At 29.2% G+C, this 26,491-nt stretch overlaps 2 protein-coding genes across 19 annotated transcripts in view; both read right to left on the bottom strand.

Annotated features, from left to right (window-relative positions):
• The window catches only part of LOC130444859 (tropomyosin-2), a 48,157-nt gene that overhangs the window by 20,908 nt on the left and 758 nt on the right, over window positions 1-26,491 (bottom strand). For 6 of the 18 annotated variants that reach the window (XM_056780165.1, XM_056780168.1, XM_056780169.1 and 3 more), the window contains exons 2-7: window positions 25,042-25,182; window positions 24,801-24,926; window positions 19,475-19,608; window positions 14,041-14,158; window positions 8,436-8,506; window positions 4,597-4,672 (exon numbers count right to left, since the gene is read on the bottom strand). In XM_056780165.1, the coding sequence (XP_056636143.1) occupies window positions 4,597-4,672; window positions 8,436-8,506; window positions 14,041-14,158; window positions 19,475-19,608; window positions 24,801-24,926; window positions 25,042-25,155 (639 nt within the window). In that variant the 5' untranslated portion in view covers window positions 25,156-25,182. Of the gene's footprint in view, window positions 1-4,596; window positions 4,673-8,163; window positions 8,235-8,435; window positions 8,507-14,040; window positions 14,159-17,627; window positions 17,746-19,474; window positions 19,609-21,657; window positions 22,239-24,800; window positions 24,927-25,041; window positions 25,183-26,491 lie in introns of those variants that run through there. The other 12 variants (XM_056780164.1, XM_056780166.1, XM_056780161.1 and 9 more) reach the window with 7 other exon arrangements.
• LOC130444861 (uncharacterized) lies at window positions 23,059-23,817 on the bottom strand. Its single transcript, XM_056780178.1, has one exon. It carries the CDS (start codon window positions 23,815-23,817, stop codon window positions 23,059-23,061), a length of 759 nt encoding a protein of 252 aa, XP_056636156.1.

Raw genomic sequence — 26,491 nt, 5'->3', positions numbered from 1 at the left:
TTTATCACCGATTTTCAAAAATTTCGAGCACTTTCTCTTGTATATAAAAAATTTCTTGAAATTTCGATCATTACTTGGACCGTACTAAAATATTTCGTAAGATTTTTCAAAAATTCTAAAATTTTCTTTCCCAATTGATCAAATTTTCCAAAAATTGGTAACGTTATCACCGATTTTCAAAAATTTCGAGCATTTTCTCTTCTAAATAAAAAGTTTTTTGAAATTTCCATCATTATTTGAACCGTACTCAAATATTTCGTAAGAATTTTCAAAAAAACTAAAATTTTCTTTCGCAATTGATCAAATTTTCCAAAAATTGGTAACTTTATCACCGATTTTCAAAAATTTCGAGCAATTTTTCTTCTAAATACAAAGTTTTTGAAATTTCGATCATTATTTGGACCATACTCAAATATTTCGTAAGATTTTTCAAAAATTCTAAAATTTTCTTTCGCAATTGATCAAATTTTTCAAAAATTGGTAACTTTATCACCGATTTTCAAAAATTTCGAGCACTTTCTCTTGTATATAAAAAATTTCTTGAAATTTCGATCATTACTTGGACCGTACTAAAATATTTCGTAAGATTTTTCAAAAATTCTAAAATTTTCTTTCCCAATTGATCAAATTTTCCAAAAATTGGTAACGTTATCACCGATTTTCAAAAATTTCGAGCATTTTCTCTTCTAAATAAAAAGTTTTTTGAAATTTCCATCATTATTTGAACCGTACTCAAATATTTCGTAAGAATTTTCAAAAAAACTAAAATTTTCTTTCGCAATTGATCAAATTTTCCAAAAATTGGTAACTTTATCACCGATTTTCAAAAATTTCGAGCAATTTTTCTTCTAAATACAAAGTTTTTGAAATTTCGATCATTATTTGGACCATACTCAAATATTTCGTAAGATTTTTCAAAAATTCTAAAATTTTCTTTCGCAATTGATCAAATTTTTCAAAAATTGGTAACTTTATCACCGATTTTCAAAAATTTCGAGCACTTTCTCTTGTATATAAAAAATTTCTTGAAATTTCGATCATTACTTGGACCGTACTAAAATATTTCGTAAGATTTTTCAAAAATTCTAAAATTTTCTTTCCCAATTGATCAAATTTTCCAAAAATTGGTAACGTTATCACCGATTTTCAAAAATTTCGAGCATTTTCTCTTCTAAATAAAAAGTTTTTTGAAATTTCGATCATTATTTGGACCGTACTCAAATATTTCGTAACATTTTTCAAAAATTCTAAAATTTTCTTTCGCAATTGATCAAATTTTCCAAAAATTGGTAACGTTATCACCGATTTTCAAAAATTTCGAGCATTTTTCCTTCTAAACACAAAGTTTTTTGAAATTTCGATCATTATTTGGACCGTACTCAATTATTTCGTGAGATTTTTCAAAAATTGTAAAATTTTCTTTCACAATTGATAAAATTTTCCAAAAATCGGTAACGTTATCACCGATTTTCAAACATTTCGAGCATTTTCTCTTCTAAATACGAAGTTTTTTGAAATTTCCATCATTATTTGAACCGTACTCAAATATTTCGTAAGATTTTTCAAAAAAACTAAAATTTTCTTTCGCAATTGATCAAATTTTCCAAAAATTGGTAACGTTATCATCGATTTTCAAACATTTCGAGCAATTTTTCTTCTAAATAGAAAGTTTTTTGAAATTTCGATCATTATTTGGACCGTACTCAAATATTTCGTAACATTTTTCAAAAATTCTAAAATTTTCTTTCGTAATTAATCAAATTTTCCAAAAATCGGTAACGTTATCACCGATTTTCAAAAATTTCAAGCATTTTTTCTTCTAAATACAAAGTTTTTTGAAATTTCGATCATTATTTGAACCGTACTCAAATATTTCGTAAGATTTTTCAAAAATTCTAAAATTTTCTTTCGCAATTGATCAAATTTTCCAAAAATCGGTAACGCTGTCACCGATTTTCAAAAATTTCGAGCATTTTATCTTCTAAATAGAAAGTTTTTTGAAATTTCCATCATTACTTGGACCGTACTCAAATATTTCGTGAGATTTTTCAAAAATTCTAAAATTTTCTTTCGCAATTGATCAAATTTTCCAAAAATCGGTAACGTTATCACCGATTTTCAAAAATTTCGAGCATTTTATCTTCTAAATAGAAAGTTTTTTGAAATTTCCATCATTACTTGGACCGTACTCAAATATTTCGTGAGATTTTTCAAAAAAACTAAAATTTTCTTTCGCAATTGATCAAATTTTCCAAAAATTGGTAACTTTATCACCGATTTTCAAAAATTTCGAGCAATTTTTCTTCTAAATACAAAGTTTTTTGAAATTTCGATCATTATTTGGACCGTACTCAATTATTTCGTGAGATTTTTCAAAAATTGTAAAATTTTCTTTCGCAATTGATCAAATTTTCCAAAAATCGGTAACGTTATCACCGATTTTCAAAAATTTCGAGCATTTTTCCTTCTAAACACAAAGTTTTTTGAAATTTCGATCATTATTTGGACCGTACTCAATTATTTCGTGAGATTTTTCAAAAATTGTAAAATTTTCTTTCACAATTGATAAAATTTTCCAAAAATCGGTAACGTTATCACCGATTTTCAAACATTTCGAGCATTTTCTCTTCTAAATACGAAGTTTTTTGAAATTTCCATCATTATTTGAACCGTACTCAAATATTTCGTAAGATTTTTCAAAAAAACTAAAATTTTCTTTCGCAATTGATCAAATTTTCCAAAAATTGGTAACGTTATCACCGATTTTCAAACATTTCGAGCAATTTTTCTTCTAAATAGAAAGTTTTTTGAAATTTCGATCATTATTTGGACCGTACTCAAATATTTCGTAACATTTTTCAAAAATTCTAAAATTTTCTTTCGTAATTAATCAAATTTTCCAAAAATCGGTAACGTTATCACCGATTTTCAAAAATTTCAAGCATTTTTTCTTCTAAATACAAAGTTTTTTGAAATTTCGATCATTATTTGAACCGTACTCAAATATTTCGTAAGATTTTTCAAAAATTCTAAAATTTTCTTTCGCAATTGATCAAATTTTCCAAAAATCGGTAACGCTGTCACCGATTTTCAAAAATTTCGAGCATTTTATCTTCTAAATAGAAAGTTTTTTGAAATTTCCATCATTACTTGGACCGTACTCAAATATTTCGTGAGATTTTTCAAAAAAACTAAAATTTTCTTTCGCAATTGATCAAATTTTCCAAAAATTGGTAACGTTATCACCGATTTTCAAAAATTTCGAGCATTTTATCTTCTAAATAGAAAGTTTTTTGAAATTTCCATCATTATTTGAACCGTACTCAAATATTTCGTAAGATTTTTCAAAAATTCTAAAATTTTCTTTCGTAATTAATCAAATTTTCCAAAAATCGGTAACGTTATCACCGATTTTCAAAAATTTCAAGCATTTTTTCTTCTAAATAGAAAGTTTTTTGAAATTTCCATCATTATTTGGACCGTACTCAAATATTTCGTAACATTTTTCAAAAATTCTAAAATTTTCTTTCGTAATTAATCAAATTTTCCAAAAATCGGTAACGTTATCACCGATTTTCAAAAATTTCAAGCATTTTTTCTTCTAAATACAAAGTTTTTTGAAATTTCGATCATTATTTGAACCGTACTCAAATATTTCGTAAGATTTTTCAAAAATTCTAAAATTTTCTTTCGCAATTGATCAAATTTTCCAAAAATCGGTAACGTTATCACCGATTTTCAAAAATTTCGAGCATTTTATCTTCTAAATAGAAAGTTTTTTGAAATTTCCATCATTACTTGGACCGTACTCAAATATTTCGTGAGATTTTTCAAAAAAACTAAAATTTTCTTTCGCAATTGATCAAATTTTCCAAAAATTGGTAACTTTATCACCGATTTTCAAAAATTTCGAGCAATTTTTCTTCTAAATACAAAGTTTTTTGAAATTTCGATCATTATTTGGACCGTACTCAAATATTTCGTAAGATTTTTCAAAAATTCTAAAATTTCTTTACGTAATTAATCAAATTTTCCAAAGTTTTTCGAGTTATTCCCACCAAAAATTCATATTTCGCCAATGAAACTCATTAGCTATCCAACGTAAAATTAACTTGCAATATAATTTATAAATTAAAACGAAGCCTATTAAATTCAAAATAAATAATAATTTCAAAAATTTGAATATCGATAAAAACACTTAATATTTTTTATAATTATTAATAAACTGAATAAATATCAAAACGTGTATTTTTCAAATAAACAATCATTTAATTTATTAATTGACGATAAAATCAACCAAATTCAAAAATCAATTGAAAAATATGAAATAAATCGTTAAAAAAAATCCGAAAATTTCCAAAAAAATTCATACCACAATATAATAAAATTTAAATGCGACAAAGTTAAATTATTGAATTATATATTAAAAAAAAACAAATTAAATCTTAATTGGTTTATAAACTATTCAGAATGGGGGTGGGGGGGGGGGGTCTAGAAAAATATTTTTAATAAGCTTCGTTACACGTAAAAATAATTAAAATCAATTTTAAATATATAAAAAATATAATCAAATTCGAAATTATTGTGGAAACTTACTTTTTCCTCAGATACTTCGAGGGATTTCAAGTTGTTTCCTACTACACGAAGTTCTTCTTCAAGTTCTACAATTTTGCTAGAAAAAAAAAAAGAAGAAAAAACGAATTATATTCCTGAAATATTGTCATTTTCAAAACGAAAACATGCACAAACACGTCAACAACTAAATATCATTAATTTTTTATATTATTTTGGTAAGAAGCGGCCGGTCCTGCCCTTAATTTACGTCCTTTAAGGACCTAGTCGACGGATATTTCCTAGAAATATTGACGTACGATGATGAATCATCATTTTAGTACGAGTCGGATTCGTAACGTCATTCAAATAACTTGAAATCATCGAAAAAAAAAAAACAAAATAATTCGATTGCTACGAGGGTGTTTTTAAAAGTAAATTGCGCTACAACCACCGCTAGTTTCTCTATTCAAATTTCGAGATACGGCAACACTGTTGTGAATACGTCAAACGTTACATTGATATATATATTTAATGGTAAACAAACATACGGGAGATACTTGAATTGTTCGCACATTCTCTAGGTCAAAAAATGATTTTAAATCGCCAACATTTTCCATGACTTTCGACGTGGGGGTTTTTATTACGTTGAAGGATGATTTTCTTCAATGTCGTCCAAAATCAGCTGTTCCTGATCATGAAAACATCGTCAAAACAACCCCAAGACTAAACAGCAATCGATTGTACGGGTGTTTCGAGACGAACCAAATGGTTTTGCCTGTTTTTTTAGTTCCGAATAACTGGACATGTCAAAACCGTTTCATTAGAGCATTTTTTGTGCACCAGAAGCGTTCGAAAAAGTCAGGGGGAACCAATCGATTATTGAACAGTCAAAACATCGAATCGATGAGTCAGCTGAGTCATAGTTTGACACCCAACGATTTTATCATATTCCCTCGTATCCATCGCAGATAGTAAACACGTAGATTTATCGTAATTGATCAAATTTTCCAAAAATCGGTAACGTTATCACCGATTTTCAAAAATTTCGAGCAATTTTTCTTCTAAATAGAAAGTTTTTTGAAATTTCGATCATTATTTGGACCGTACTCAAATATTTCGTAACATTTTTCAAAAATTATAAAATTTTCTTTCGCAATTGATCAAATTTTCCAAAAATTGGTAACGTTATCACCGATTTTCAAAAATTTCGAGCATTTATCTTCTAAATAGAAAGTTTTTGAAATTTCGATCATTATTTGGACCATACTCAAATATTTCGTAACATTTTTCAAAAATTCTAAAATTTTCTTTCGCAATTGATCAAATTTTCCAAAAAATGGTAACTTTATCACCGATTTTCAAAAATTTCGAGCATTTTATCTTCTAAATAGAAAGTTTTTTGAAATTTCCATCATTACTTGGACCGTACTCAAATATTTCGTGAGATTTTTCAAAAATTCTAAAATTTTCTTTCGCAATTGATCAAATTTTCCAAAAATTGGTAACGTTATCACCGATTTTCAAAAATTTCGAGCATTTATCTTCTAAATAGAAAGTTTTTGAAATTTCGATCATTATTTGGACCATACTCAAATATTTCGTAACATTTTTCAAAAATTCTAAAATTTTCTTTCGCAATTGATCAAATTTTCCAAAAAATGGTAACTTTATCACCGATTTTCAAAAATTTCGAGCATTTTATCTTCTAAATAGAAAGTTTTTTGAAATTTCCATCATTACTTGGACCGTACTCAAATATTTCGTGAGATTTTTCAAAAATTCTAAAATTTTCTTTCGCAATTGATCAAATTTTCCAAAAATCGGTAACGCTATCACCGATTTTCAAAAATTTCGAGCATTTTTCCTTCTAAATACAAAGTTTTTTGAAATTTCGATCATTATTTGGACCATACTCAAATATTTCGTAACATTTTTCAAAAATTCTAAAATTTTCTTTCGCAATTGATCAAATTTTCCAAAAAATGGTAACTTTATCACCGATTTTCAAAAATTTCGAGCATTTTATCTTCTAAATAGAAAGTTTTTTGAAATTTCCATCATTACTTGGACCGTACTCAAATATTTCGTAACATTTTTCAAAAATTCTAAAATTTTCTTTCGCAATTGATCAAATTTTCCAAAAATCGGTAACGTTATCACCGATTTTCAAAAATTTCGAGCATTTTATCTTCTAAATAGAAAGTTTTTTGAAATTTCCATCATTATTTGAACCGTACTCAAATATTTCGTGAGATTTTTCAAAAATGCTAAAATTTTCTTTCGCAATTGATCAAATTTTCCAAAAATCGGTAACTTTATCACCGATTTTCAAAAATTTCGAGCATTTTTCCTTCTAAATACAAAGTTTTTTGAAATTTCGATCATTATTTGGACCGTACTCAATTATTTCGTGAGATTTTTCAAAAATTGTAAAATTTTCTTTCGCAATTGATCAAATTTTCCAAAAATCGGTAACGTTATCACCGATTTTCAAACATTTCGAGCATTTTCTCTTCTAAATACAAAGTTTTTTGAAATTTCCATCATTATTTGAACCGTACTCAAATATTTCGTAAGAATTTTCAAAAAAACTAAAATTTTCTTTCGCAATTGATCAAATTTTCCAAAAATTGGTAACTTTATCACCGATTTTCAAAAATTTCGAGCAATTTTTCTTCTAAATACAAAGTTTTTTGAAATTTCGATCATTATTTGGACCATACTCAAATATTTCGTAAGATTTTTCAAAAATTCTAAAATTTTCTTTCGCAATTGATCAAATTTTTCAAAAATTGGTAACTTTATCACCGATTTTCAAAAATTTCGAGCACTTTCTCTTGTATATAAAAAATTTCTTGAAATTTCGATCATTACTTGGACCGTACTAAAATATTTCGTAACATTTTTCAAAAATTCTAAAATTTTCTTTCGCAATTGATCAAATTTTCCAAAAAATGGTAACTTTATCACCGATTTTCAAAAATTTCGAGCATTTTATCTTCTAAATAGAAAGTTTTTTGAAATTTCCATCATTACTTGGACCGTACTCAAATATTTCGTGAGATTTTTCAAAAATTCTAAAATTTTCTTTCGCAATTGATCAAATTTTCCAAAAATCGGTAACGTTATCACCGATTTTCAAAAATTTCGAGCATTTTTTCTTCTAAATACAAAGTTTTTCGAAATTTCCATCATTATTTGGACCTTACTCAAATATTTCGTGAGATTTTTCAAAAATTGAACGATTTTTTCATATTCCCTCGTATCCATCGTAGATAACAAACACGTAGATTTATAATCAATGAATGAGAGTATAAAATTTCGATTTTCGAGTCGGAATTTCGGAAACTTGGTGCTTTTTTGCGACACAACAATGTCGAATCTTAAATGACGATAAAAATATCAAAAAAAAAAGCGAGAAAAATTTCGTAGAAATTATAAATCGCGATTTTTTTTCTACAGTTTTACGAAAATAAACGGATTTAAATAGAAAAAATCCACCTGCTCGTATGTCTTTGTACTTTTGTCCGTTGAATTACGTAAATTTTGTTAACCCAAAATAATATTCAAATAAATTAAAAATAAAAAAAAAAATAAGCAAAGCCTTACTGTTCGCTGTGGTCGGCCCTTTCTTCCGCCCTTTCGAGGTCTTGTTCCATCAAAACCAATTTCCGAGCGGCCTGTCAACATTTACGCAATCATGCAGCAAGCAAATAACGACAAATTCATTAATTTATTAAAAACAAATCGATAAACAATCATTAATCAAAATTATATTCCAAATAAAAACGAGTTATATCGTGTAGGCGGGGTAGAAAAAACAAAAAACCAAAAAAAAACATGCCACTTTTTAACGCACACGGTATAAAATCGAAACCTACGATTCTCCGGCTTCGGCACGTTCTTCGGCACGTTCCAAATCAGCTTCGACCATCGCCAATTTACGGGCTACCTATAGAACGAAAGGGTTTAAAATAAAAGGGAAACATTTTCTTTTTTTTTTTTACTTTTTTTTTGTGTGTACTGACCAATCAGATCTACGAAGAAATATATTGTTCAAAAATAATTTTTATCAAATTATCTTATGTACGAAAAAAACGTGGAAAAGTTTGAAATTTTAAAGGGAAATGAAAAAAGGAAATTTTCGAAACGTACGGTATATCTAAGAGAAAAAAAAAACACGGAAGAATATGGATAAATAGAAAAATAGTCTACAAAGGGGGGGAATTGAAATGAAAGAGCAAAAAATTCGAAACTATTTACAAATATTAAAGGAATTGGGACAATCGTCGAAGCAAAAACAAAGAAACGGGAAGAAGAAAAAAAAGATAACGAAACAGGAAAGAGAGAGAAGACGGAGAGAAATCCAGAGAGGGGAAAAGTCAGAGAAATCGAGAAAGGAGGGAAGTCAGAAACGAAGAAAAAGAAGCGAAAGTCAAAATCAGAGAGAATACGGAGAAGAATAAAAAGAAGGGAAGTCAAAGAGAAAGACAAGAAAGAAAGTCAGAGACGAAAAAATATATGGAACGTCAGAACGAAGACGTAGAAGAATAAAAAGAGGGAAAGTCAAAGATGAAAAGGGAAATCAGAAAGAAGACGTAAAGGAATAAAAGAGAGGAAAGTCAAAGATGAAGAAAAAGTAGGAAAGTCAGAGGGGATGAAAGAGAAGTGAAAGTCGAAGTCAGAGAGAATACGGAGAGGAATAAAAAGAAGGGAAATCAGAGATGAAAAAATATATGGAACGTCAGAAAGAAGACGTGGAAGAATAAAAAGAAGGAATTTCAAAGATGGTGGAACAGAAGGAAAGTCAGAGAGGAGAACGGAAGAAAGAAAAGGAAGGCAGTGGGAGAGAAACAGTCAGAAAGTGATGAATGAACAAGATGCGGAAAGGAAATGGAGAATAACGAGAAAATGAGCGAGAGAAAAGAAAAAACGAAGAGGAAAAAAAGAGTAGAAAGAGAATGGAGGGAAAAAAACAAAAAATTTATTGAAATGGCAGTTTTTTGGAGTTTCGCCCATCGAAAAAAGAAATTTGTCAAAACCGAATTAAATTTTGAGCAAAATAGAACAAATCGAAATCGGAAAAATGCAATATTTCTTGCGCAGATATTCAAAAATATATCAAAAACGTAAAAAAAAAACTCTAAGGGTTGATTTACGATAAACATTGAAGCTACAATTTAAAAATTCAATTTTTTTTTTTCGAAATTTACTGTTCACAATTCACCTAAAGTTTCTGAAGACGAAATTTCCTTATAGAAACGTTGTTTATACAGTTTGTCCACGAAGTTGGCGGCATACGGGACATAACTTTTTTATTATTAATTTTACGAAAAAAAATTATTCCTTATAAAATGTTCTAAATGGTCCTAAACCTAATATTCAATCATCAGATATTAAACTTTTTCAGTCGTATACGAGGTTTGTCAAAAAATGTGTTTTTCGCTCTAGAATCTTTTTGACAAAATCGAAAATTGTTATAAAGAAAAAAATAGAATTAAAAAAACTTTCAAATTATTTATTTACATTTAAAGAATATTTATTTCTACAATTTCCCTGCGATTAAGTTGGAAACTTAAGTTTGCACATATATTTTTCGACAAACCTCGTATACGACTAAAAAAATTCAACATCTGATGATCGAATTTTAGGTTTAGGACCATTTAGAACATTTTATAAAGAATAACTTTTTTCCGTAAAATTAATAATAAAAAAGTTATGTCCCACATGTCGTCAACTGACGCGGACAAACTGTATAAAAATAATAATTAATAAAAAAAATAAATTTCGATCTTGAATTATAGAAATCAACCCTCGAAATTGAAAAAAAAAAATGAAAATCATGGAACATACTCATCATGTTTGCCGCCACTAACGAATCCGTGAAATTAATATGAAACTGTTTGGACTGTCTTCGGACCGACAACTGTTTTTTTTTTTAAACTAGTTCGGTTAAATAAATATAAACACTCCCGTTAGCGAAATTATTGAATAGAAACAACGTTTTTATCTATACAATATTATATACAGAATTAATAAATAATTAATGCTAAAAAGAAAACAGTTTCACCATCACACGATTATGATAGAAATAAAAAAAATAAAAATAGCGAATTGGCGCGGTCAATAGGATCCGTAGCGGTAACGTTTTATTCGAATAACTAAAATTCAGGAATTGTTTATCATAATCGCGTGTTTAGTTCATTTGAAGAACTTAACAATTAAATGATTGTTAAAATTAACAACATTTCTAATAAATAATTAACAAAACCAGTCTCCAATCGATCTGAGAAACAATCCGTTTTTATTTAACAAAATTTTGTAGATATTTCGATTGGGGTTCGTTCAATGCAGAAAAAAACGTTCATTAGATGCCATTTTGAGTGAATCGAGTATCAAAAAAGACAAAAATTTGAGTTAATTCCTCGAATTTTTCTTAGAAAAATTTACTACGATACATAAATTGAAGCTGCACCGATTTTAAACTGTATGACACATCGTAAAAGTTTATTATTTTCGTTTGGCGCAGTCGATAGGACAAACCAATGCAAAAATACATGTCGTAGACGCCATTTTGACTGAATTAAGTATCAAAAAAGACAAAAATTTAAAGTGGAAATATCCATGACATATTGTAGAATAAAATAATCTCATTTGGCGCAGTCAACAGGATCGCTCTATGCGTAGATGCCATTTGGGGTGGATTGAGTATCAAAAAAGACAAAATTTTAAGTTAATTTCTCGAATTTTTCTTAGAAAAATTTACTACGATACATAAATTGAAGCTGCACCGATTTCAAACTGTATGACATATCGTAAAAGTTTATTATTTTCGTTTGGCGCAGTCGATAGGACAACCCAATGCAAAAATACATGTCGTAGACGCCATTTTGACTAAATTAAGTATCAAAAAAGACAAAAATTTAAAGTGGAAATATCCATGACATATTGTAGAATAAAATAATCTCATTTGGCGCAGTCAACAGGATCGCTCTATGCGTAGATGCCATTTGGGGTGGATTGAGTATCAAAAAAGACAAAATTTTAAGTTAATTTCTCGAATTTTTCTTAGAAAAATTTACTACGATACATAAATTGAAGCTGCACCGATTTCAAACTGTATGACATATCGTAAAAGTTTATTATTTTCGTTTGGCGCAGTCGATAGGACAACCCAATGCAAAAATACATGTCGTAGACGCCATTTTGACTGAATTAAGTATCAAAAAAGACAAAAATTTAAAGTGGAAATATCCATGACATATTGTAGAATAAAATAATCTCATTTGGCGCAGTCAACAGGATCGCTCTATGCGTAGATGCCATTTGGGGTGGATTGAGTATCAAAAAAGACAAAATTTTAAGTTAATTTCTCGAATTTTTCTTAGAAAAATTTACTACGATACATAAATTGAAGCTGCACCGATTTTAAACTGTATGACATATCGTAAAAGTTTATTATTTTCGTTTGGCGCAGTCGATAGGACAACCCAATGCAAAAATACATGTCGTAAACGCCATTTTGACTGAATTAAATATCAAAAAAGACAAAAATTTGAAGTGGAAATATTCATGACATATTGTAGAATAAAATAATATCATTTGGCGCAGTCAATAGGATCGTTCTTTGCAACAATACATATCGTAGATGCCATTTTGAGTGAATCGAGTATCAAAAAAGACAAAAATTTGAGTTAATTTCTCGAATTTTTCTTAGAAAAATTTACTACGATACATAAATTGAAGCTGCACCGATTTCAAACTGTATGACATATCGTAAAAGTTTATTATTTTCGTTTGGCGCAGTCGATAGGACAACCCAATGCAAAAATACATGTCGTAGACGCCATTTTGACTGAATTAAGTATCAAAAAAGACAAAAATTTGAAGTGGAAATATCCATGACATATTGTAGAATAAAATAATATCATTTGGCGCAGTCAATAGGATCGTTCTTTGCAACAATACATATCGTAGATGCCATTTTGAGTGAATCGAGTATCAAAAAAGACAAAAATTTGAGTTAATTCCTCGAATTTTTTTTACAAAAATTTACTACGATACATAAATTGAAGCTGCACCGATTTCAAACTGTATGACACATCGTAAAAGTTTATTATTTTCGTTTGGCGCAGTCGATAGGACAAACCAATGCAAAAATGCATTTCGCAGATGCCATTTTGAGTGAATTAAATATCAAAAAAGACAAAAATTTAAAGTGGAAATATCCATGACATATTGTAGAATAAAATAATCTCATTTGGCGCAGTCAACAGGATCGCTCTATGCGTAGATGCCATTTGGGGTGGATTGAGTATCAAAAAAGACAAAATTTTAAGTTAATTTCTCGAATTTTTCTTAGAAAAATTTACTACGATACATAAATTGAAGCTGCACCGATTTCAAACTGTATGACATATCGTAAAAGTTTATTATTTTCGTTTGGCGCAGTCGATAGGACAAACCAATGCAAAAATACATGTCGTAGACGCCATTTTGACTGAATTAAGTATCAAAAAAGACAAAAATTTGAAGTGGAAATATCCATGACATATTGTAGAATAAAATAATATCATTTGGCGCAGTCAACAGGATCGCTCTATGCGTAGATGCCATTTGGGGTGGATTGAGTATCATTACGTGCGAAATTTTGGAAAATTTCATCACAATTTACTATTATAAGTAAACTAAAGCTGCATCGATTCCAAATTGTATAAAAAAAACGTTTTTAATGAAAAGTTGTTCGAGCTATTTACGGGCACAACTGAGAACGAGATAATTTTAATTGGCGCAGTCAAAAGGATGCAAAAATTTAACTGGTACAATCTCAAATGTCATTGCGAAGTGATTGAAAATCATAAAAAACGTACTTTAAAAATAAATTTGTCAACGAGATATTTGAAAATTTTACATTAAACTATTTTCTATTAGAAAATTCCTTCGAACGTTTTCCGATTTTTGAGTGAATCAAAAAGAAAAAACCGGACGCGACTTACCTGACCGTGTATACGCACCTTTACAACTATCCTACAAAATTTTATTAAATAAAATTGATCTGCGTTGCAGATCCGATCGATTTCCCAAAAAGAATACAGACAACAAATGAAAATTTACATTTTTTTAAAAATATTTTCCCAAATTTCAAATTGACCGTATCACACTTATTAATTTTTTGACGGACGGAGAGACACTTGATAAACAGCTGCACTTTAACGAATCCAATATCCCACCCCACGATCACTGCACTTTTAAACACTTCCAACCCTCCCGCAACAAAAAAAATTGATCAGAATCAAATTTGGAATCCCCGAAATGATGATTACGTTCCACGACACAATGTTACCAAAAAAGAAAAACGAGGCGAGGCACTAAATTAGTGTAGCACATCAAATTATTAGTTCAGAAAAATATTCCCAGGATTTTATTTTTTTTTAAATAAAGAAAACATTAGTACGGGGGGTGTCACACTGCTAGAATTTTAAGAACCTCATCGTATTTTTTGTCGGCTTCTTCTGCTAAGAAACGGGCCTCTTTAAGTTGGTTTTCGAGGGCGTCCATACGTTCTTCATCGGCCAGCGAACGATTTTCTAGTACTTTGCGCTGCCTAAATTCAATTGCATATTTATAACAATAAAATAATATCGATACAAAAAAAATTATAATAAACTGAAAATAATATACGTGGAAACGTGCGGCTTGAAATAATTGATGAAAACGGTACGTGGATTTCGAATTTTTTTTATAAAACACTTTCATAGTGAAAAAGTTGAAAAAACTGTTTCAAATTTTGCTTAATTCATGTAAAAAAGGATTTTTTTTGATACAGGGGGTTCGTAAAAAGTATCGGTTGCTTCGTAAAAAAATAATTTTTGGTGGAATATTACGTAAACTTCATAAAAACTAGTTTTTCCTGAAAATTATACATTAAAACTAAAAAGTAACAAGATTTTTGTATTTTTTTGACAAAAATACACGATATTTCATGGCTTTTCACATATTTTCAACGATAATGTTAAAAAATGAGGTTATGAAACTAAAGTTTACATTTCGAAGACTTTTGCTTTAAAAATTGCTAAAAATTGTTTCAGATTTTGTTCAATTTATGTAAAAAAGGATTTTTTGATACGGGGGGTTGGTAAAAAGTATCGGTTGCAACGTAAAAAAAAAATAATTTTTGGTGGAATATTACGTAAACTTCATAAAAACTAGTTTTTCCTGAAAATTATACATTAGAACTGAAAAGTAAAAAGATTTTTGTATTTTTTTGACAAAAATACACGATATTTCATGGCTTTTTACATATTTTCAACGATAATGTTAAAAAAATGAGGTTATGAAACTAAAGTTTAGATTTCGAAGACTTTTGCTCCTAAAAGTTGCTAAAAATTGTTTCAGATTTTGTTCAATTTATGTAAAAAAGGATTTTTTGATACGGGGGGTTGGTAAAAAGTATCGGTTGCAACGTAAAAAAAATAATTTTTGGTGGAATATTACGTAAACTTCGTAAAAATGAGTTTTTCCTGAAAATTATACATTAGAACTGAAAAGTAACAAGATTTTTGTATTTTTTTGACAAAAATACACGATATTTCATGGCTTTTTACATATTTTCAACGATAATGTTAAAAAAATGAGGTTATGAAACTAAAGTTTAGATTTCGAAGACTTTTGCTCCTAAAAGTTGCTAAAAATTGTTTCAGATTTTGTTCAATTCATGTAAAAAAGGATTTTTTTGATACGGGGGGTTCGTAAAAAGTATCGGTTGCAACGTAAAAAAAATAATTTTTGGTGGAATATTACGTAAACTTCATAAAAACTAGTTTTTCCTGAAAATTATACATTAGAACTGAAAAGTAAAAAGATTTTCGTATTTTTTTGACAAAAATACACGATATTTCATGGCTTTTTACATATTTTCAACGATAATATTAAAAAATGAGGTTATGAAACTAAAGTTTAGATTTCGAAGACTTTTGCTCCTAAAAGTTGCAAAAATTGTTTCAGATTTTTTTTAATCCATGTAAAAAAGGATTTTTTTGATACAGGGGGTTCGTAAAAAGTATCGGTTGCAACGTAAAAAAAAAATAATTTTTGGTGGAATATTACGTAAACTTCATAAAAACTAGTTTTTCCTGAAAATTATACATTAGAACTGAAAAGTAACAATATTTTTGTATTTTTTTGACAAAAATACATGATATTTCGTGGCGTTTCACATATTTTCAACGATAATGTTAAAAAATGAGGTTAGGAACTAAAGTTCAGATTTCAAAGACTTTTGCTCCTAAAAGTTGCAAAAATTGTTTCAGATTTTGTTTAATTCATGTAAAAAAGGATTTTTTTGATACGGGGGGTTCGTAAAAAGTATCGGTTGCAACGTAAAAAAAATAATTTTTGGTGGAATATTACGTAAACTTCGTAAAAATGAGTTTTTCCTGAAAATTATACATTAGAACTGAAAAGTAACAAGATTTTTGTATTTTTTTGACAAAAATACACGATATTTCATGGCTTTTTACATATTTTCAACGATAATATTAAAAAATGAGGTTATGAAACTAAAGTTTAGATTTCGAAGACTTTTGCTCCTAAAAGTTGCTAAAAATTGTTTCAGATTTTGTTCAATTTATGTAAAAAAGGATTTTTTTGATACGGGGGGTTCGTAAAAAGTATCGGTTGCAACTTAAAAAAAAATAATTTTTGGTGGAATATTACGTAAACTTCATAAAAACTAGTTTTTCCTGAAAATTATACATTAGAACTGAAAAGTAAAAAGATTTTCGTATTTTTTTGACAAAAATACAAGATATTTCATGGCTTTTCACATATTTTCAACGATAATGTTAAAAAAATGAGGTTAGGAACTAAAGTTCAAATTTCGAAAACTTTTGCTCTAAAAATTGTTTCAGATTTTGTTTAATTCATGTAAAAAAGGATTTTTTTGATACGAGGGGTTCGTAAAAAGTATCGGTTGCAACGTTAACTTCATAAAAACTAGATTTTCCGGAAAACTATACATTTAATCCGGAAATTGACATGCTTTTTGGATGTTCGCCAATTTTTTCTATAAAAAAATCAGATTAAAAAACAATTAAAATATGAATTGAAGCGATTTAGCGATTAATTAACAACCGTATCGTTTTTCGATATAAAAGAACACGAAAGAAAAAACAAAACTGGAAGAATTTTCAAAGTTTTTTCAAAGAATTAAATTTTCTTTTCGATATTTTCACCAACGCGATGGAATAAATAAATCAAGTCCATTAAAAAAGAAACCGAACTTTCTATTAAGCGCAAAAATTAATAAAAAATCAATTGAACATCAATTCCGTTGACATCCATTGAAAAATAGCTGCATTCGAAAAAGAAAGCTTCACATTAACCGACGCCTTTAACGCCCACGTATCAATCTATCGACTTTCAAATTCAAATATTTTCCTTATTAACGAAATTCGACGAAAGTTTTCCCATGTAATAAAAAAATTTTCAATTATGCAATGTAATCGGGTAACTTATATACACACACACACACACACACACACCGTTTAATATTCTACTCGAATATTTCGGAGCAATATTTCACTTTATTTTCATGAAAGCGCTGATAGTTGTTCAATACTAATTCCAAATTTGGAAAAACCGCTAACTATTAAGTCCAAGGTGAAAACGTTTCGTTTACAGTACGTACCGCTTTCATCTTTATTCATTCGAAAATATCTACACCTGTAAATAAAAATATGTAATTTAATCTGCACATTTTGGATCCTTCTCGAACAGTCGTTTGCTGGTAGAAAAAATATCGTTCATACGACAAAAATTACTCAAAATATCAACTGAAGTTGAACCAAAACGCAGAAAACGAAAAGACCAACAAACATTCAAGTCGAAACGTATTTTTTATATGAAAAAATCAAATTCAAACAAGCATGAATGTTTCGTTTCGTTACTAAGTGGAAATTTAATGAATACAGAAATTATGAACATAAAAACGATAAATATTTTGATACAAAATCGTTTCGTAAAGTCTTTTCGTTTTCGTTGAATATTAATAAAGCTTGGAGGAGTAGATATACCTCTTCGTATTTTTTATCAGCTTCCTCCGCTATTAGTTTCGCTTGTGTCAGCTGCTGTTCCAAATGAGACACCCTGTCGTCTTCCATATTTGTTTTATTTTCTAATGCTTTGAGTATCCTATATGCGGACAGATTAGTTTCGTATTATTGGGTAAAGGTAAACACACAACGTTCAAAAAAAAATAATGTCCAATGAAGTATTTTGAGGTTATGTCACTTAATCGATTACGATAATTAACGTTCGAAGCACATAATACAAGACACAAAAAGAATTACACTACAAACTTATAACAAGAGAAAAAAGGGAGAAAGTTATTTAATGGAACAGAAAATGTGGTGAAAATAGAATAAAATTGAACGAAAAAATAATATAATACGAGTGAAGTTAATTACAGCACCTGAGGGGATGATTACCGCGCCCTATATCCCGTAAAATATTGAGAAAACTGAATTTAAGAAACGCTCTACTACCATTTAAACTCTATGTTGAATTTTGGTCGGCTACTAGCGCTGGTAAACCCCGATCACCCCCAGACGATTTACCCCCTTTTTGGGACATTCTGTATACCTTTTAATTTTTTGTTATATTTACAATTTAAAGTTGGCAGCACGGTGTTTCCTATGTTCAGTTTCTTCAAAATCTTACTAGGACAAAAACCAGAGCAAAAAATGTTTATAATGGTAAGTTCAAGAGAACAGATTTTTTTGAATAATTAAAAACCTATGCGTTATACGGAAAAAAGTTTCCAATAAAAAAGATGGCAAATATTATTATCTATAAAAATGATCTGATGTATTTTTGTCGTACGATGCGCGGTTCAAGAGATATTCGATAAAACGTGTTTTTCAAGATGGCGCCCACTTCGATTAATATTCAGGAGACGCCCCTGTACATATTTCAAAAAATAAATTCGTAATTTTTTCAATAACACACTAAAATTTCAACTAAACTTAATTATAAGCTAAGAAAAACAATAACAAGTACTAAAAAAAATTGAAAAGCAGTAAAAATCACAATACAATAAATAGAATTTGAAAAAAAACGGGGAAAAAGTCATTTTAAGATGTTCGTATTACTAATTAAATAAATAGAAAGTATTCGGTGAACGTCTATAAACAATTTCCCCCAAATAATAGTTGGTATCCTTGTAATTACAATGTAAACAAAATTTCAAATATTGACATCAATTAAACAGGAACGCGATTGTACTGTACGAATTTAACAAGTGCTCTAATTTTTTATTTATAACCGACAATAAACGATACATAACATTTTATAATCGTCGGGACTAATTTTATCCTATTAAATGTAAACTTAATCCATTTAAATCCATTAGATTCGATCCATAAAAAAAGTAACATAACCTCAATTTCTTATTACACGATACGACGATATTTATACGAGACACTAACAAAAATTACATGGCGTCGAACTAAATTTCGAAATTTGTTCAAAAAAACAATCCAAATATGTACGTAGTGGTCATTATCGACTGGTATCGAGGAGCGAATAAAACGAAAACAGACGAAAATCGCCGACGACGAGGTATAAACTTAAGACACTGTTGCCAGATGTTAGTAAAAATCGTAATTTTTAAATAAAACGATACAACGATAGTAATTTAGCACGAAATCACGCACAATTGATAAAAAAACAGATTTAGCATCAGGAAATAATGATATACGAGGGAAGTAAAACGAAATTAAATACTATTCGATATATTAAGCACCATCGTATCGTGTAATATTTTTGGGGAACGGGGGGTAAAGTTAGTGCGCTAAAAACACAAATTGCACTCAATTAAACGGGATTTGTTTTTATAGGGAAGGTTTCGAGGTAAACAAACCTTTCGCTTTCATCGGCGGCCGCCGAGGCTTCCGCCAATTTAGCTGTAGCTGTGGCTAAACGTTCCTCGGAACGTTCCAAATCCTCTTCCAATAATTGAATACGACGATTGAGCGCGGCTACTTCAGATTCAGCCTGTAACGAACAAGAAAATACAATTAAATGTCGATTAAAACAATAATAAACAAAATGGCGGTCTTCATAAAAAAAAGTAATTAGTTATTGAGGTCTCAATCAACCCATTCGTCGTATCAATCATCGATTTGCCGACAAATAAGCTCGTCCTCAAAATGTATCCCCATAAAACGACTCAATACATTTAATTTCCAGTACAATCTACTTGGTTTTAATCTTTTTAAATCGTAAGAATAAAACTCCGATTTCAGAAAGTCGTCGCACAGCTATCAAAGTTTAGAATTAATTAAGGGCTCGATACTTTGCAATGCCAAAATAACGCACAATCATTTACGCAAGTGGAATCAAACGTATAACATGTTTTCCCACTTTTCGCAATAATTTTAAGGCATATAATAATAATATTAATGGTTTAATGTTGTTATTAATTTTTAATACAAATTATTCTTTGTAGTCGTTTTTTACAAGCTTCGGTCCACAATTTTTTGACAATATTAGTAGGATATTTCCCAATAAGGGCCAATTACATCATTATTTGAAGGTATTACCACACGAAACAGTAAATTAGAGCGATTTGATTGGAATATTTAGGGCGGAGCGGTTTTTTTTATAATGGGTTAATCAACCTCACTTCCTTCCGTTCTTAACGAATAGAAAAAATTATATAGTTATATAATAATATTGTTAATGCGTTAAATATTTGTAAAATAATTTGGTACTGAAAATATAGTCAATAATAATAGAAAAAAAGTGGGAGAAAATGTAGAACTTAATCCGTAACTCAAGACTTATGAGTATACCATTTAAAATTTAATCGAAAACAAAAAAAATATTATTGGAATTTCATCATTATTAAATATGAAATAAAGTATTCGAAGATTTATTTAATTTCTTTGACCTTTTGATATGATTTAACATCTCTTCCAATCTAAAATTAGTTTAAAACAAAAAAATCCAAGATTAGGCTCACTTTGATAAAATTCCTACTAACAATATTTATAAAATCCAGTGCCCCTATCAAATATGATCTATTGCGAAATAAATTGAAACTAAAGTACTTGAAATTAAGTACTATATAAACAAATTCATAATCTCATCGATTGAAATTCACTGATTGACAAGGTTGAATCAATACATATCAAATTATGTTTCTGGAACGTATTCCATTAAAAAAAAATCGATCCCGAAAATATTTTAAATTAAATGTATATATCTATAAAAGACTTTAACTAGTTCTTAGTATTTATCAACTATATATGGTAATGATTTTATTAAACTTGTAATTTATTTGGCAACATTGCGGGAGGCAAATTTTATAATTTACTGTACATATGTCACTATTTATTTTAATAAAATAAATAACAATATACGGCCATCCTCGGAATATACAAATAAACATATGTCGTCATTTCCTTTTCCAAAAAATAAATATTTTGCAAGCAACGAATTAAACGACGACTGAATTCTGAAATATTTCCAGTTAAACACAAACGCGTTGAAAATATACAAAAAAAATGACTAATTTATTAAAAATGTGTCATTCTGAATAATCTAATGTTATGTAGAAAACATGACTGTTTCTTCATAACTTTCTAAATAGAAAACAATTCGTATCGTCACCTTCTATTCTACGCTCATATTTTTTTATTGTTTATAGTTACAAGTTATTTGTGCATTGAAATCAAAATATTAGAAATAACAATATCAGTATCTAAACAATTTTGGAATGAATTACTAGTTTACCGAGATTATGAATCTTTCGTTGCCATAACGGTAAATACTGCTTATAAATCTCTCATAATACGTTATCGATGCAAATAAGAAAACTGAATTTATCTTTCAAGATAAAATTGATGATTCAATTCACCTTCAAATCGATATAAGGGCCAATGTACTACTACATCCCTTATATACGCGAAATACATACGATAACTTATATTTTAATGTACAAATATTATAAAGAGAAACGTAAAACTGTATAATTTTATAATAAATAATAGTGAAACTAGTCGAAAAAACACGTTTCAAAATGCACAAACGACAGCCTACCTCTTCTCGTCTCATAATTTCAACTTGGAGTCTCTTGTTAAATTCCTCACATTCATCTTTGTATCTTTCCATTTCCTCTTTCGTCTGCCTCATTTTTTTCTTGAGCACGTCCAAAAGGGAACCTTGTTGGATATTGGTAGTCATTTTTTTTAATGAAAAAATCAGGCACTTCACGAAAAAACCGAATACGAACTACTCTAGTACGGTTCGCCTGAGTCAACTGGGCGAGTCACCGGGAAAAATGGCTGACACGCGTGCGCCTCTGACACCTGCTAGATATACCATAAAAGCGCCGATGCCATATTTAGTAAATATAAAATATGTACCGAGAAATGTCTAATCAAAATCGCTACACCTGTGCTTATTTTTTTGAAATTATCCATCGTTTAACATAAAACGATTTATTACTAAGTGTATTTACTAATGATATATGTATATAATCATGTTCCGTGTTATATAAAAGTTATTATCACGTTATAATTTTTATAAAAAAATAATTAGATATTTTAATGGAGCTGACAACGCCGTACCGAATTCGAATTAAGGCGCGGCAGCCATTCAATCGTTTAATCGGGTTTGTAAAATTTGTAGTAAAATGTTAACAATAGGAGACAATGCGACATTCCGTTGTGAGAATATATCATGTTCGATGTTCTCTTTATAACACATATTTAAATTATTCCGCTCGTTTAAAACCGAACTTTAAGTATGTTAAAACTTACATGTCACGTCAGAACTAACGTGTCGTCATCGTTATTTATATCGGGTGACAAAAAAAAAATGAATTAGACACGTATTCTTCACATCAACGGTTCTATTAATTAACGCAGATATTATTTGGAACACTATATACGATGAGATTTATGAACAGTGTTTAATTAAAAAAAATATATTGTAAATATACGATAATTGGTTGAATTTCGTAAAAAAAAAGACTCGTTTAGGCACTGGTTCTTAGTGTAATATTTATATTAGTAACAAAACATTTTAATTTTAAGGTTGGATCATAAAAATCGGTCTAGTTGATTATCCTAACCCAACTTTTCCTCATTTTTGTTTTCGTCTATCAACTATCTCGATATTTATATCATTTTTTCGTTGATTGTATTATTATTATTAACACATTAATGAAATAATTTTTTAAAAGAAACTTAATCAAATTCGTTTGTTATATTTTCTCCATATTATATTCAAATATGTTTACAAAAACCGTTTCAAAATCTAAAAATAGCCGTTGTTGACAAATAATGCAAACATCTACCTTCGTTATCTATCAAAATACAATAATTACAATGAGTATTTTCACAAAACTAAATGAATGTTTTTCAAACCTCGTTATATAAATGAATTCGAATCGAATGACTTGATAGCTAGGTTAAATATAATTAAAATGAGAGATATTCAAGTTGTACTTACACGTTTCAGTTGTGAATTCATAATATTATGCAGTTCGTTTCTAATAATTGAAAATTTCATTAGAGTATCAGAACTGAATATGGAACTAGCGAAAGCAAGTCCTGGATAATCAGCACATCTCCTACGACGTTTCTCTCTTTCAGCTACCACTTCAGTCATTTCAGACGTACAGCGGAGCTTCGATAATTCTTCTAATTCAGGGTCTACACTACCCTGTTCGCTTTCTATATCGCTTTGACTTGAGCCTTCTGCTTCTGGTCTGAGAACAAGAGACATATCTTGTGTTTCTTCAGTTTCACTTTTGGTTTCATTTTTAATCTGTTTGGATTTTCGTTGCTTACGAATTTTACTGTTTCGATCTTCTTTGACACTTTTGGTACATTTATCTAAGCTGTCGGTAGATATGCTCGGTACTACTTTATTATCTTTAGTATCAATATCATCATCACATTTTGTTAAATCTATCACTTCTATATCACAATTATTAGCGGTATTTTTGTTTTGACTTTGTATCGGACTGACAGTATTATTAATAGAACTATTTTCGGGGAAGGCACTATGATCTATCACAGTTTCATTTGTTATTGTCGAGTTTTGCGTTGTCACTTCGTTAGCTATACTGTATTCACTTAACGATTTACTAGGCGACACTTCTAGGGCTAATCTTCTTCTGGTACCTTCGTTTCTAGGGTGGTGTTGATGTCCCCTTTTTCTAGCGCTACCCGCCCCCCTTGTTGTTGACATTTTTTATCAGACGTCACTTAACGCGTGCCAATCATTTCCACCATATTGGACTTACTGGCGCTGATATCGTGTCGTGCTATAGAACTACACGCGCCGTAGTACATCGAAAATATACGAGGACCGCCATATTTGATCCAATGCACGATTAATCCATTAAAATACTGATTTCTTGCACTATTTATTGAGTATTAATAGTCATTTGATTGTCATCACGAACAACACCTACGGACTGCGTCAAGAATGTGTGTTGTCTGGCACGCCTCGAAAATGTAATACGTGGTTGGCAAAATTTCAGATTTTATCGTCACTAATATATAGGCAATACACAATACGGAAAAATGAATTCTTGTTTTAGATTTTAAAACGCATTTCGAAAAGAAAGTTTTATTATAATTACATTTTTGTTTTACTCATATAATATACCAGATGTCGATAACGAGTGTATTACGTCACGGGACAAGTAGAGATAGGATTATTCATCGAACCATATTTGGAGTGCGATCGAGTTCTTGGTGTATTAATAGATTTACAGAAAACACGCGTAATTTATTTTAGTAGTAAACTTTGTAACCATAATATCTTTTTTCTACGTACATTACACTAAATTTTGATTATATATAATACGAAATAAATTTAATTTCTATAAATTATGTACATTAAAATATAATTATAATGTATGGTTCACGTCCGGTTTCTACACTGTCTAATGACAAAAATAACTTTTTCTAAGCTAATTCATTGGACATGCGCATTGTAAACGTGTTTAAAAATAAATTACCATTCATCCTATAATTATTGTCAGTTAATTAATGTGCGAGATTGGACTAATTTTATATATATATATATATATATATATATATATATATATATATATATATATATAGGACCTAGAAGAATGTTTTAATTTAAATGCTACAAGGTGATTAAAAAAAAAGTATGAAAAAGTATATTTACGAATATTATCAATATTTATGGGTACTTACGTTCTGGAGGGCCTTTTCTTTTTCCTCAAGTTTTCCATTAACTTGAGTGAGTTGTTCTTGTGTTTGGTCGAGGTCATTCTCAATAGTCTGGATTTTCTTTTGAAGAGAACGAGCTTCTTCTTCGGCCTGTAAAAATATGAAAAATACCCCAATTGTTTAATATGAATAATACATAACCTATAAATATGGCGGAAATGGTTAGAATGTTGTCGGAAATAAATTTGTTGTAGATCAAATTTACCTTTTCGGCACGTAGATTGGCATCTTTGGCAAGTTGTTCGTTGTGGGCGGCGCGGTCTAACGCGTTATCTTTTTCAAGCTTCATCGCTTGCATCTTCTTCTTGATCGCGTCCATGTTGGATGAATATTAGTTTCGCGCGTACTGCAACAAATAATTTACTATAACTTTTTTGTGTATTTATTGTTAACGATTAATATATATTATAACATAATCTCGTTTAATGTCTATCTATTTCATTCATATTTTAATTATCTGTCGTTTAACCTTCCTTTAATATTGAATAATTTCTTTTCGTAAGCACGTTATAATTAGTTTGAAACCGGCCTATTTTTAGTCCCGTTGCTGAACCGTATTTGAAACATAATATATTATTTTTATTCAATTTATTCGAATCACAATTTTCTTTTTCTGTAACCATTAAATTTTGTATTTAGTTCAATACATTATAATTCTAAGAGTGGTTTAGTTTTATTTAAAATAAGATCGTGTTTGGCACGCAAAACGTGTTTGTATTAATAAATTAGAGGCGAGCCCAGTGAAAAATCATGTATCTGGTACAATTAATGGAAAAAGTGGAAATTTAATTCGAGGTTATTGTTGCTAATCGGTTACTAATCTATAAATTATCCAGGGGCGGATCAAAAATTATCACGTGATTTCTAACCTAACCTACAAATAAAAAATATCGATTAAGACGCTTGTTAGTGCATTAGACAAAATGGCGGACGTAAAGTAAAAGTTAAAACCATAACGTAAGCAAGTAAATAACAAGTTTACAAGCTTATGTTTGTGGATGCTTACCCAACGTGTGAACGTAGCTTTAGATTTAATTTTTTATTACGATATATATTTTATTGTTTTATGAATGTGTCCTGTGTCAGAGATATTGACGTTCTTATAAAAAGAAATATGTTAACTACAATGAGTAATTTATAGATTTTGAATATTCTGCGAACATTTTTTGTTAATGTTTCATCAACTTTAGCCTGTATGACAGGTATATGTTTCGAGTGAACAATCGTATAAACTATGCGCCTGATACTACAGGGCGTAGCATTATTTATAAACTTATACACACACACACACACACACAACGTCATCGATTACTCTATTAATTACAATATTTTTTTAAAACCATTTTCATTAAATTCCTTCTAAACTCGAGGGGAATTCTTTTTTATATCTTCCGTATACTGAAAAGTGGTTGTTGGGTTCGCTTTATCAATTTTTTAATTATTAAAGTTAATCTTTGCTAAACGAAACGACAATAGAATAAGTAAGAAATTATTTTAGACCTTCACGTTTCTGATATCCTGTTCCATGATCATGGTTAGATGACTGTTTAATCTTTATTCTATGAATTGGTACTAAGATTTTTTTAAAAATAGAACGAAATATAAAAAGAGAGTTGCTTAAAAAATTTGTTTTTAATGATACGAGTAACAAATTT

The sequence above is a fragment of the Diorhabda sublineata genome, chromosome 6 (assembly GCF_026230105.1).
Source record: "Diorhabda sublineata isolate icDioSubl1.1 chromosome 6, icDioSubl1.1, whole genome shotgun sequence".
NCBI classification, from domain to species: domain Eukaryota; kingdom Metazoa; phylum Arthropoda; class Insecta; order Coleoptera; family Chrysomelidae; genus Diorhabda; species Diorhabda sublineata.
This window is presented reverse-complemented; position numbering and strand designations above follow the sequence as displayed.

What these genes read in the sequence shown, in the direction of transcription:
- LOC130444861 (XM_056780178.1), bottom strand. Translation starts at nt 23,817, where the DNA reads ATGTCAACAACAAGGGGGGCGGGTAGCGCTAGAAAAAGGGGACATCAA.